The sequence below is a fragment of the Symphalangus syndactylus genome, chromosome 1 (genome assembly GCF_028878055.3).
Source record: "Symphalangus syndactylus isolate Jambi chromosome 1, NHGRI_mSymSyn1-v2.1_pri, whole genome shotgun sequence".
NCBI classification, from domain to species: Eukaryota; Metazoa; Chordata; class Mammalia; order Primates; family Hylobatidae; genus Symphalangus; species Symphalangus syndactylus.
Window position 1 is genome coordinate 72,995,569 of NC_072423.2, and position 13,671 is coordinate 73,009,239.

At 43.0% G+C, this 13,671-nt stretch overlaps 1 protein-coding gene across 2 annotated transcripts in view; it reads right to left on the reverse strand.

The window, feature by feature from the left end:
• Positions 1–13,671, reverse strand: part of LAMA1 (laminin subunit alpha 1) — a 170,432-nt gene that overhangs the window by 80,181 nt on the left and 76,580 nt on the right. For both annotated transcript variants that reach the window (XM_055237979.2, XM_055237969.2), the window contains exons 12-17: positions 12,879–13,052; positions 11,307–11,408; positions 9,800–10,011; positions 8,306–8,417; positions 7,393–7,503; positions 1,301–1,428 (exon numbers count right to left, since the gene is read on the reverse strand). In XM_055237979.2, coding sequence (XP_055093954.2) covers positions 1,301–1,428; positions 7,393–7,503; positions 8,306–8,417; positions 9,800–10,011; positions 11,307–11,408; positions 12,879–13,052 — 839 coding nt within the window. The remainder of the gene's footprint in view (positions 1–1,300; positions 1,429–7,392; positions 7,504–8,305; positions 8,418–9,799; positions 10,012–11,306; positions 11,409–12,878; positions 13,053–13,671) is intronic.

Genomic DNA, 13,671 nt, shown 5'->3' on the forward strand with positions numbered 1-13,671 from the left:
CACTCGCTCCTCACTCCCTGCTCCCTACTCCTCTCATTCTCAGCCCACAGTGTGCCTGCTTCTCCCGCTGTCTGCCTGGGTTAACCCAGCTCAGCCCCAGTGCCCAACTCAGCTGATGCTTCCTCTAGGAGGCCTGCTCAGGTGCTCCTAGGATGCTGGGTTCCCTGGCACTGACTTCCCACCTCAGAGCCCTGCCCATACCAGGGCAAAAGTGAGCTCACTCAAACACAAAGTGGTCAGGAGGCTCTCGCACCTCTCCAGGGACCCCATGCTAACTGATGCCCCTTCCAACCCTATTCCTAAACCTTGAGAAGCCTGTGCAGGGTAGATGACAGTACCCACCACCAATTTCATCCCGAGTAACCCTGACTGCATCCTTTTTATATACTGGGAATTCTCTGAGAGTGGGTGGAGGAAGAGTTCTAAAGGTTAAACCAGTGAGAGACAGAGGCTTTTAAGCTGCTGGCCTGTGGGATGCACTTGCCTCAGCGTGACTATAAGGCCTTGTCTGGTACAGCTCCTTCCACCTCCCATGCCTTCTGTTCCATGGCCTGCTGCAATCCCTCAAATGGGCAATGCCTGTTCCTGCTGCCATGCCATGGCATGCCCAGCTCCATCTGCCTAGAATGCCCGTCTATGCTGCCTGTGGAATTCCTTCTCCTGCAAGTCTGAGATAAGAGCTTCCTGCACCCACCTAGGTAGGCTGGACGCTGCTCTCCCTCCTCCCCACCATCTGGTGGACAGGCCTCACTACAGTCACGACCACACTGAGTCCCCTGGGGCCCACGGCCAGGTGATAACGGTTTGCTATTCACAACACCTGCTGTAAAACTCATGACACAGTAGGCACTCCATAAATATCTGTTGAATCAATGAATGGATTTAGACTATTCTTGTTTAGCCTCATACGTACACATTTTGGTCATTAGATCAAAAACTCCCTAAGTCGAGGGACAATGTTTTATTCCTCTCTGTATCCCTCTACCTCCTAGCCCACTGGTAAGTAGACAATATATACTTGTGAAACAACTGATGACCAAGAGGGACCAAGAGGAACCAAGAGGGAAAATGCCGTGCACAGGTCCTTGCTGGCATACACCTTTTCTTGCCTGCTTTAATACGCCAAACTTTGGTTTACAAGAAAATAACCCACCCCTCTATCTTTAATCCAAATCAATTGTCACTGGGCAAAATTGACACACTTATTACACACAAAGTCTTGCTCTGAAGTCATTAGTACGCATCTGGGTGGGAATCCCGGCCAGGCTGACAGGAACCGCTGATGAGGCCCGAGGCTTACTTGTTGGAGGCTATAGTGAGAGGGCAGGCGCAGGGCTGGCAGTCCCTGGGTGTCCCTCGGGAAGGCTCCCCGTAGAAGCCGGGCAAGCACTGCCCACAGTGGTCGCCGGTGGTGTTGTGCGCACACGCCTAGGAACATGCACCAGAAGAATCGGCTCAGGATGTCTTAAAGGATTTTCAGATTTATCTACAAGCAACTTGAAGTCCAAGTGGAAAAAAAAAAAGACAAAATGCTAAAACCAGTCACCAGACTCTGAGCTATATGAGGAAGGCCTCCTGTTTTCAGATTAATATCAGCCAGTGTAATGTGTATAAATGAGAAACCTGAGAGCTTTCTCTCTGACTGATGAGCACGGACAAGGGCAGGAGGCGGAGGATCAAGCTTTTGCAAACATGACAGCAAGTGCTGCTTCGGCCAGAACCTTCTGACTGCTACCTCTAAGGGGAATTCTGATGAAGAGTGTGATATGCATGTGGTCTCACAGTGTCCTCCTCCAACTGTTTTTTTAGTTGCAAAAGGAAAGAATCGTTCACATATAGTGGAAAAATTGACCGACACCTTGCCTGTGTAATCAGAATTAACATCACCAGTAAGGGCCAGACAGACACTGGGACTCCCATTGGCAGTGCTCTGAGAGACTCATCCTTGACAAAGTATTCCAGCCTGAATAATCCAAGAGAAACAAAAGAAGGGCCCAGAACCAAGGACATTCTATTTTTTTTTTTTAAATGATTATATTCGGCCAGGTGCGGTGGCTCATGCCTGTAATCCCAGCACTTTGGGAGGCCAAGGTGGGTGGATCACGAGGTTAGGAGATCAACACCACCCTGGCTAACACGGTGAAACCCCATCTCTACTAAAAATACAAAAAATTAGCTGGGCGTGGTGGTGGGCGCCTGTAGTCCCAGCTACTTGGGATGCTGAGGCAGGAGAATGGTGTGAACCTGGGAGATGGAGCTTGCAGTCAGCCGAGATGGCGCCACTGCCTGGGCAACAGAGTGAGACTCTGTCTCAAAAAAAAAAAAAAAAAAAAAAGATTATATTATTCAAAATGCCAATAGCATAAAATACAAAGAAAGGCAGTAGAAACACTTCTTATTAAAAGCCTAGGGAGACACGACGATAAAATTCAACATCTGATCCTAGATGGGGGCCTGTGCTTGAGGGAAGGATGCTATACAGGACATAATTGGGTCAACTGACAAAACTGAGAAACAGGTGGTAGGTTAGAAAAAGTAGAGTATCAGCGTTACATTTGCTTAAGTTGATAAGTGTACTATGGTTATACAAGAGACGAGCCTTATTCTTGCAATATACACACCAAAATGGCCATTGTCTATGCAACCTATTCTCAAGGAGTTTAGAAAAATGTATTATAATTAGACAGGCAGACGGATAATGATATTAATAAGGCAAATGGTGAAAATGGCAACAACACGGGAGTCTAGATAAATGGCAGGTGTTCTACATACCATTCTTATTCTTACAGATCTTGGGTAAATTCCTAATTATTTCCAAATAAAGAGGTGGGTTTTTTTCTATGGGGAATGAAAATAACTAGACATGAGAAACAACAACAACAACAAAAAAAAAACGAGCCACAATCAAGAAAATAAAACCAAAAAAAAACCCCAGTCATTAGAAACATGCCCACAAATCACAGAGATGATGGAATTGGCAGGCTTTTAAAACATTATTATAGGTCAGGCGCAGTGGTTCACGCCTGTAATCCCAGCACTTTGGGAGGCCGAGGCGGGTGGATCACCTGAGGTCAGGAATTCGAGCCTGGCCAACAGGGAGAAACCCCATCTCTACTAAAAATACAAAAATTAGCCAGGTGTGGTGGTGTGCACCTGTAATCCCAGCTACTTAGGAGGCTGAGGTGGGAGAATTGCTTGAACCTGGGAGGCAGAGATTGCAGTGAGCCAAGGTCATGTGACTGCACTCCAGCTTGGGTTACAGAGAGAGACTCCATCTCAAAAAAAAAAAAAAAAACAAAAACAAAAAAGCTATTATAAGCATGCTCAAAGACTTGAAGGAAAAATAAACACTGTGAAAAGAGAAATGCAAAATATACAGTAGGACCAAGTGGAACTTCTAGAACTAGAAGCTACCATATCCAAAATGAAGTACTGAATGGGTTGGCATTACATCAGCTTCAACATTGTAGGAGAAAAGAAGAGTGAATTTGAAGACAACAACAGAAACTCAAACTTTAGGAAAAAACAAAAGATCCCAGCCTCTATCATCTGTGGATCAATGTCACATGCAATTAGATTGGAGCGGGAAGCTGAAAAGCTATTTGGTCAAAACTTTTCATAACTTGATAGCTACAAACTCACAAATTCTAGAAGCTCAATAAACCCCCAGCATAAAGAAATACACACCAAGGCACAGTCAAAGTGTTCAAACCTGGAGACACAGAGACCCTCCTAACAGCAGGCAGAGAAAAAAGGCAGAATAACACACAGAAATAAGCAGATGACCACCAACTTCTCACTTGAAGCCATGTAAGCCACAAGGCAACATAACAATTTTAAAGTACTGAAAGAGAAATCTGCAAAAATCAATTTCAAAACTGAAGGCAAGCCTTTTTCAGATAAAGGAGAGTTAAGAGAATCTGTCAACCAGCAGATCTGCACTACAGAAAGGCTAACAATCCAGGCTGTAGAAAGGTGGTACCTACTAGATGAAATCATGGATTTATACCAGCGAATGAAGAGCACTGGAAACGGTACATACATAAAAAAATATGAAAAACTTTCTCCCCTCATTTAAAATATTCTAAAAGAAAGTGCAGTCAGGGGTTAGGAGGTGTGCAGGAGCAAAGGGGAGGGGTGGGGAGGTCGGCACTGGGACCAGGACCAGGCAGCACTGACCTCCGGGCAGCTACAGGCTCGAAGGGAGCGAGGCTTGTTCTGCACACGTGTGTGGCTGCTCCTCTTGGTGTGCACCTCAGCTCCCATTTCCCCGTGTCCCCTTCTCCTACAGCCACTCATTTTACATACTTTTATTGGTCATTTTTCATCTAGCAATTTAGTATTTTCAGTTTCTAAACCATATACATTTCCATCATTCCTCAGGTTGATGAAAGTTTTCCCATATACTACATTTAATCTGGAATTGCAAGCATTTGTATTACATCCATTTTACTCCAGGGTTTCACCAGTTTTACTTAGGGTTATCCTAGACCAGAGCATCTAAACTGGAATGTGAATCTATTAATAAGTGCACCTGGGTTACCTGTAGACTCTGGTTCAGGGGATCTGAGGTGGAGCCTGAGTTTCTGCACTTCTAGCAAGCTCCCAGATGATGCCTACTCTGCTGGTCCTCAGACAACAGAGTCTTAGACCCTTTTTTCCTTCCCATCCTTCATAGGACCTTGGGTTGATAATGAATACAAATTAATTCAAGATGCAACTGGTCTTAGTAAAGGGTTACATGGTTAAGCTAAAAGTATTCTGCAGAATAACTGCAATTCCATTGTAAAAATATTTGATAATGCTCATTTGGAACATGTCTATGGTATTTTCTTTGATCAAGGAGTCAGATTGTGCTTTCTTTCTCTTTGGGGAAACCAGTGTGTAGTTCTGTTGAAAAACCCACTGAGGGTCTGTTTCAGTGTTTCTCCAGGCGTGTGCCACCAGCCCTTTACCTGACTGTCCCTGTTGGTGGCTCTGGTACGTGAAGGAATGAGACTGTTCCTCTCCTTGGGGAGGAAAAACATCTCTTGATTGAAAAAAGACAGACATGAGGGCCCAAGACATGCACAATTTACTGTGATGCCATTCTCTTTTCTAAATCATGCCAAGCTGCAAGGAAAATAAATAGGTTTCTCCTTTGAATAAAGAGCTGAGAGAGCTCTAAGAGCAACTGGAACCTCGTCTTTAATGAACTGTAGATAAAGAATTAACTCCTGGAAGCTAGATAGTTATATGCAAGGCCCAGGGCTATGAACAACTACACAAGAGGAAGAATTCAAGGTTTCTTTTTACAATAGATTAGAAAAAAAAAAGCAAGGTTAGATTTAACAGATATATGATGCTACCACGTTTTTTTTATTTCCTTAAATTCTAATTTAAATTTTTATTATTTTTGCCCTCTCAAATATTAATTGTTTAAGAAGGGAAAAATAGTAACTTCAGAGTGGAAAAACCTAGCAGACATCACCTAATTCAAGTGACCCAGATTAACATCCCCAGGAAGAAGACACAATGATATCATATCTGTCTGCTCGCAATGAGAGGGCACAGCACCTCCACATCTTCTGGTCAAAAATGTGTAACCTCAACCTAGTCATAGGAAAGCATCAGACAAGCTCTGGCTGGGGACATTCCACAGAATGCCCAGTGCTCTTCAAAAGTGCCACAGTCATGAAGAACAAGGAAGTCTGAGGAACTGTCCCAGAGGAGAGAAGACTAAAAAGGCAAGGTCACTGAATGGTGTAGGGTCCTGGGTTTGATTCTACAAAAAAAAAGGAGCATGAGTGAAAAACTGATGAAATCAGAATGTGGTATGCAGTGTAATTCACCTCATCGTGCTACTTCTTCATTCTGATAACTCTGGTTATGCAAGATGGTAGCATTAGGGGATGCTGGGGGAAGGTTACTTCAGAACTCTCTGTACTTCTGTAACTCTTTCATAGCTCTTCTGTAAGTCTAAAATTATTTCTAAAACATGTTTAAAGCTATAAAATTATTTATTAAAATTAAAGCTTTAAGGTCAGTTGCTACTTAGCATTATCACTTTAATATGAATATATATTTGTAAACATATATTAATGGAAGCATGAGAAATCTACTCTTTCAGCCTAGCTACAAAAGACGTTAAGTGGCAGAACCGCAGCCTGCTGTTCCCCCCACCCTACCCCACCCCAAATGCTGGCAGGAGGCCTTACAAACCCAAATGGCAAAGGAAAGGAGGTGAAAAAAAGCAACCACCTCATCAAGTGGTTGGAAGCTGTGCACCTGAGGAAAGCAATCCTGGAGGGACTGATTCTGCCTGTAAACCACCCCTTCATGCAATTCCTACAGAAGCTTTACTTACAGAACAAAGGGCAAAATGAAAACTCTACTTACAGAATAAAGAAAAATTAAGTTCTAATTCTAGAGACAATAAGCCATCCTGGGCATCACTCTGAGATCCTCTCCCTGGGTCTGGTAATTAATTTTCCCTAACTCTGTGACTCAGTCAATCTCTTCTGGAAAAAGCATGAACATTTCCCTGCCAGGTGACCAGGGTACAGCTTATCAGCACATGCAGTCACTCCACCTCTGTGGATCAAACCCACGAGACCCCAGAGTGTGGCCTGGCTTCAGGGCATAGGGCCTAGAAGAATTCCTGATTGAAGTTAAGAAACAAGTCCTGCCCCATACCTGCCCCAAAGTTCATTCTCAAGATTAACTACCTATTTCTTAAGCCCTGTTTCAACTCATATTGCATGAAAGTACCTGTTTGATTAATTTATCCCAACTAACTATAAAGCATGGTATATAAGTGAGTGTGATTATACTTTATTCTTCTTCTTAGGGTATATTATGTAATATCATGATTAAAAAAAAATACTAGCATTGTCTGTGGCCTCAGCTAGTTGGAGGGTTGAGGCGGGAGGACCATTTGAGCCCAGAAGGTCCAGGGCTCCAGTAAGCAGTGTTGGTGCCACTGCACTCCAGCCTGGGTGACGAGGTAAGACCCTGTCTCAAATAAATAAATTAACAAACAAACAAACAAACAAATAAATATTAGCACTGTCATCTAAAGATCCTATCCTTTGTATTTAATAAGTAGACAACATTTTCTACCTTTCTATTGCTTTATAGTAATATAATTACTTTATATTATTCTAATAAAAAGAACTGTAATGAAATTGTATATCCCTTTTTCACTATTACCAAAGTAACTGTTTAAAAAAAAAAAAACAAAAAAAAAACAGGAAACATTTCACGACATGAGCTTAAATCTGTAAATTTTCTTTGGGGTCTATGAGGCCAGGGTTATTCCGTCGAGGAAGCACTTAAAAAAAATCACTTGTACACAGCAAATGGCTCTGAAGTGAGTAGGAGAGGGCACCTGAGCTACAGTGAAAGACTCACAATGCAAACGCCGTGAACATCGCACTCAGCTGCATGGCCGTGGCATTCACAGGGTTGACAAATTCCTCCAAAGAGTATTCCATCCACGCGGTAATAGCCAGAGAGGCACGACTGCAAGAGAAGGGAAAGTCATCCTCCTTCCACTGAGTTACAAACAGAAACTGCTCAGTTGCCCATGAGTACAGAAATGTCTTTTTTCTCTAACATGCTAACTGAGGTATCATTTACATGCTACACAATTCACTCATTTTAAGTGTACAATTCAATGACTTTTAGTAAAAATCTTACCGAGCTATGCAACCATCACCATAATCCAGTTCCTTATTTCTTTTTAAAGGTAGAAATACACACACAAAAACGTAATGGTTGTGCCAAGAGTCTTATGGCCTATTCTTGTTATGGTATTAATATCAACACGCTTGTCCAAGTAATTTCAAAATATTTTTAGCAACAGATTACTTTCATTGAGGATTGCAAGTGCATTTTCATATATTTCACATGTAAGGTGGAGCCCACCAAAGTAAAATAGCCAGGGGCCATAAAAGGTCTCAAAATAGGGCTGGCTTGTCTAAAGCTACCCAGGTCACATGCTGGTGATTTGTAAATATTCAGATATGATCAAGTTCTATCTTCCTTAAGTCAATGGCATGGGTACTGCAAGTTTCTTGTTGACTAAGGCAGGAGGGCAGCACTAAGTCAGAATATTGTCCGGTGCTCCAGCCCATTCCTGGTGGAGGAATCTGATTTTTTTAAACAATGTGACTTCTAATATTTCTATTGCCCAAAAAAGACTGAGCCAAACATTGTGTTGCTAAAGCTAAAATTCAAATGTTTGCCATGACATCCCCTTCAGTGCACTGTTTTTCCCTTAGGAAAGAACGAAAGGAAAAAGACAGGAAGAGAGAAGCGTCACCTCACAGGAGGTCCCCGTGTAGCCTTGCGGACATTCACAGTGCTCCACATCAGCGGCCACCGCCAGGTTGATGGCATTAGGGCTGGCTATGTCCAGAGAGACGGACTCCAACCTACAAATAGACAGACTGTTATGTGACTCACACGCTCGCAAATACATCTCACATCTCAATGAAGATGGGCTCCTAAAAGATTTAAATCCAGCCAGGTGCGGTAGCTCACGCCTGTAATCCCAGCACTTTGGGAGGCCAAGGTGGGTAGATCACGAGGTCAGGAGATCGAGACCATCCTGGCTAATATGGTGAAACTATTAAAAATACAAAAAAATTAGCCGAGCATGGTGACGGGTGCCTGTAGTCCCAGCTACTCGGGAGGCTGAGGCAGGAGAATCGCTTGAACCTGGGAGGCGGAGCTTGCAGTGAGCTGAGATGGCGCCACTTCACTGCAGCCTGGGCAATAGAGGGAGACTCCGTCTCAAAAAAAAAAAAAGATTTAAATCCAATAAAAGGGTGATGTGATTTTTGTAAATAACTAAAGGTCTTTCACAACAATATATTCTCTGGGAGCCATCATTATTCCCTGGAAATGCCTTCAATGTTTGGTACAAAGTCATGCTGTTGCCCATAGACTACTGTGGGAAAGGTCTGGTGTTGCCTATTTGGAGTTGAAGCACCTCAGAAAAATTAATCCATTCAATTATCACAAATAGAAAGATTACCTTTAAATGTGTCATGCTATGTTTGTGTTAGATGCATACAACTTTTTTTTTTTTTTTTGAGACAAAATCTCGCTGTGCTGCCCCAGCTGGAGTGCAGTGGCATAACCTCAGCTCACTGCAACGTGCTCCTCCTGGGTTCAACTGATTCTCATGCCTCAGCCTCCTGAATAGCTGGGACTACAAGCATGCGCCACCACGCCTGGCTAATTTTTTGTATTTTCAGTAGAGATGGGGTTTCACCATGTTGGCCAGGCTGGTCTCAAACTCCTGACCTCATGTGATCCACCTGCCTCGGCCTCCTAAAGTGCTGGGATTACAGGCGTGAGCCACCACGCCCAGCGTAGCTGCACACAACTTTTATGCTTGGCACGGCATTGCCAGAAATTGTCCTCCTGAAAGTAATAAAATGACCAACGATGGATACGTTCACTTAAATGGACTCAGTAAAAGCTAAGACCATTAACATTAGGATGGTGAGAACCAGGTGCAACATGGTCCAGACAATTGCTAACCCATCGTGCATTTCCCAGAAACCCCCTTTGAAAGTTTCTCATCCTAATTTCAAGTCTGTCTTCTACTGGATACACTTGATGTGGACAACTGTTCTTACGTTTTCAATAAAATTACATTTATAAACTGAATTTTTAAGACAGCCAGTTCCTTTAGCTGTGTCCTTAATATAATGAATGTAAAATATGTTGAGCTTTAAATACATATTAATAAATATAAAATTGAAGTACCTTCACCACAAGTTTTTCCTCCATTTTCAATACATACCTATAAAGAGCCATTTTTGCAGAATTGTAGTTGGCTCTGATCAAAAGATGTGTCACATTGGCAAGGACAGTCATCAGCTGGTCACGATCAATCTGCCTTTTGCTGTGAAAATCTCGGAAGTTTTCAGGCACAAGTCTAACCACATTTAGGTACTCTTCATAAGGCTGCAATGACAGACCCTCAGCCTGTGTGCTTAAAGTGAGTCCGTTTCCCTAACATTTAAAAACAAGAGAAAATATATTTGTCATTCAATTTAATGATAAAATAAAAAATAAAATCAAATTTTGTATTCAGCAACATGGTTTTTCATTCGTGCCTAGCTTCTTGTGGCAAACCTGTAATGGTGTGTACAGCTCTTGGCCCAGACTTATCAGAGAAAAGGTGTTTCATTGTATTCTTTTTAGAGGGGTTCTGGTAATAAACTTAAAGACTGTGTACTTCGCTGGGATCTTGGAAAAGAAAGAAAGTCATGCAGTTGCCCACAGCTTTTATCAAAGCAACCCATCTGACACCTCTAATCTTTAACTGAAGTACAGAAGTAGAAAAAGTATGTAAACATAGCTCCAGCTTTTCATCAAATTGCTGTTAACAAAAGTGATTTACCGTGTGCGGTCTGCAATTGTTCAGGCTGGAGATGGAGATGAAGATAGCTCCAGGTGAAAGGACATGAGAGACAAGAACCTGGAGTGGTTTCTGCCCAAACGTGCCCCAGACCCTGGGACATTACCACTTGGGGAGCCCTCCTGACTAAGCTGGGTCTTTTTATGGAGACTGAGGATGTGGGGATAGGGACAGAGGGTGAGGACAAGCATGGCAACACGTCTACTGTCCTCAGACTGCCAAGTACTGCCTAATCCATTCGTCTGAGAGGCAAAGTGGCACAGGGAAGAAGAGACTTAGAAGATTCAAGGTCAGAGCGAAAATTTGTCTCTTTTTTACTTAATTTTTTTTTTTTTTTTTTTAGACATAGGCTCTCTCTCTGTCACCCAGGTTGGAGTGCAGTGGTGCAATCACAGCTCACTATAACTTTGAACTCCTGGGCTCAGGCCATCCTCCTGCCTCAGCCTCCCGAGTACCTGGGATTACAGGCACGTCCATGGTGCCTGGCTAATATTTTTTGAGAGATGGGGTCTCACTATGTTCCCCAGACTGGTCTCAAACTCCTGGCCTCAAACAATCCTCCTGTCTCAGCCTCCCAAAGCACTTACATTATAAGCATGAGGCACCAAGCCCAGCTCCCTTTCTTTTTAAATGTGAAAAGATGGGTACACCCTGGGAATGAAGAGAAGAATGGCGGATGCTGTCCTGAGGCAACTTCAGAAATGGGCTCAAAGACAGATTCTCACACTCACCGTCTCAGTAGTCCCCACACAAGTCCAGGGTCTGCTGAATGGCCACCTGGCCACCAGCTCCTTGCTGGGATGCCCTCACCTAGTCACTTTCAGTCATAAACTATCAGCCCACTAAGCCCTAAGCTCTACAGCAGAATCAAAGCAAAAGCAATCACCTTAATGATGACGTCAGCGTGCCACATGAGGTTACTGTCTACCGTCTCTACTGGAATATCGTAAGACACCGTGTATTTCAGGAATCCACCAAACGCAGTCAGCTGAAATGTTTAAGCGAGAATGAACATGAAAGGGGAAGACAATCACAGCAACAATGAAGTAAGAGGAAGTGGTCACTGGGATCCATCTGCAAACAACTAGGCTACAACTATTCCCTTGACCATGACAGACAAGGAAATTCACATTAAAGGCAGTGAAAGGGAAGTATATTTACAAACATTTTGGTTAATCAATATCACCAAAATGCAGGACATTGTTTGAAAGCACAGAAGAAAAATGTACTCTTTCTTGGAGACCACAAGGCAAATTACTATAAACTTTTGTTAATCACACAATAGATATTCACTTCACTTAAGCAGTTTAGGGGATGAGGAGTTTGACCCATGTCTACAATCTCCACATTTTCGTTTCAGCGTCCTCCTCGTAGGTCAATTAAAGAACATGTCTGATTTGCTAGTTAGAGAAAGGACTAAAGGTGTTTCTTCTGATGAGTTGTCCTTCAATATAAAGATTTTCTTTCTGATGAGTATATGACAGCAATATATTGTTCAGAACCCAACTTTGCACCATAAAATTGGAGAAGTGATATCAAGAGAAAAAAAATCATTGAACTCTCTTGATAAAATCATATAAATAGAGCACATGTTCTAGGATTATAATTTGATGAAAAAAACAATAATTTTCAAAAATAAATACTCCTTAAAAATATACAAAACAAGCTTTAAAACGAAAATATAATCATCAAATTAAATAGAAGCATACCAAGCTACAAGACTACACTAGCATGCTTGCAGGACAGTACTTTAAAAAAAATTTTAAAAAAACCGGGAAGGTAAGCAGGGAGCTATAATAATTGAGATGGAGTCTCGGCAATAAATTTTCTTATCAATCAGAATCTGGAGAGATGTGGCATAACTGGGGAGGGGGAATGGGAACACATCATTGCAAGGAAGGTCCAAGCCTACAAACCAACCTCCACATTGCAGAATCACCAGTTTGCATTTTCTTGAAATATAACAAAAGCAGAAAGTATTCCATCTGTTCCTAAATGTGAGCTTCAGATGAGCACAGCCTGCCATGGTACTCAAAGTGAGGGAGCAGCACAGCAGTCCCATTGCTGGAACCTTCCCTGGGTTGTTTTTTGTATGCCAGGCCCTCCACTAAGCCATGGAGGCGCTAAGCTGAGCCTATGGCAAACCAAACAAAGCGGGAATGCGATGAACACTTCATAAACAAGCGATCCAGGGACCCAGAAAGTTTATCTCAGAGAGGGGGATGAGACTTCACCAAACATACTGCTCAGGAACCAGACCAGAAGAGCAGAAGTTCTTATTTGAATAATACAACATAAAGTCTAACTAGGCTAGAAAACCTTCTTTGTATCATCATGAAATGCTGTCCGACACTCAGGTGCCCTATGAGACTACCTAAAATGCAGGCAGCGCAAGTTCTTTCTCAGTGTTCCCTGAGATCTTCATCTGAGACATCGCTATCTGCAGGGACACACGCACCTTATTTCCAAGGTAGGTCTCGGGGGCTGCCCAGTAGTACTTGGGAGCCAGCCTCTGCATGACCGCGGTGTTGTTGATGCTGACCTGATGGCGCCCACCTAGTGCATCTTGCTGAGACGGGATCTTCCTGGGACTGATCAAGTCGGTGACCAGCCACCCGGACATATTGTTTACCTTAAAAACAAATTCAAGAATTTTGAAGTATGAAATAGAACTAACCTTAGATTTCACCCAGTGCAGCAGTACTATTTTCACAATGAAGAAACGGGCCAGAAAGCTTCTCTAGGGACGGCATTAACATAAGACCTGTGGCTGCTGAATCTCATGACCCTTGACCCTTCCACTTGTAAAGGACCAGGAGGACCTGAGAACAAGTCTCACTACCCCAAATCCAGATCCAGTATAAGCAAATAAATGAGCAAAACCATAAAGGCCATGGGTATAGACTTTAGATTTAAAACAACAAAGAACATCATGAATACATTGAGCAAAATGTCTCTTGCTAACTCTGACTCCCTCTTCTTCATTGCCCCGTGCTTTTTACCCAAATGCTGAAAAATGTACAAAGATAACCTCTAGATCTTATACTCCCAATGTGTCACCGACATAGAGGTGATGGTACTCCCCCCAGCGTGGTGGCCACAGCAGTCACTGCTGGGTAAGTCCCTACGGAGCAGCTCCTCCCTTGCCTGCAGCCATCACACCATCTCCACCTCTCCTAGCCACCACTGGACACCCCTGTTGAACCCATCACCCCAGAACTCCCCGTTCCCGAAACAACCTGCCTGCATTC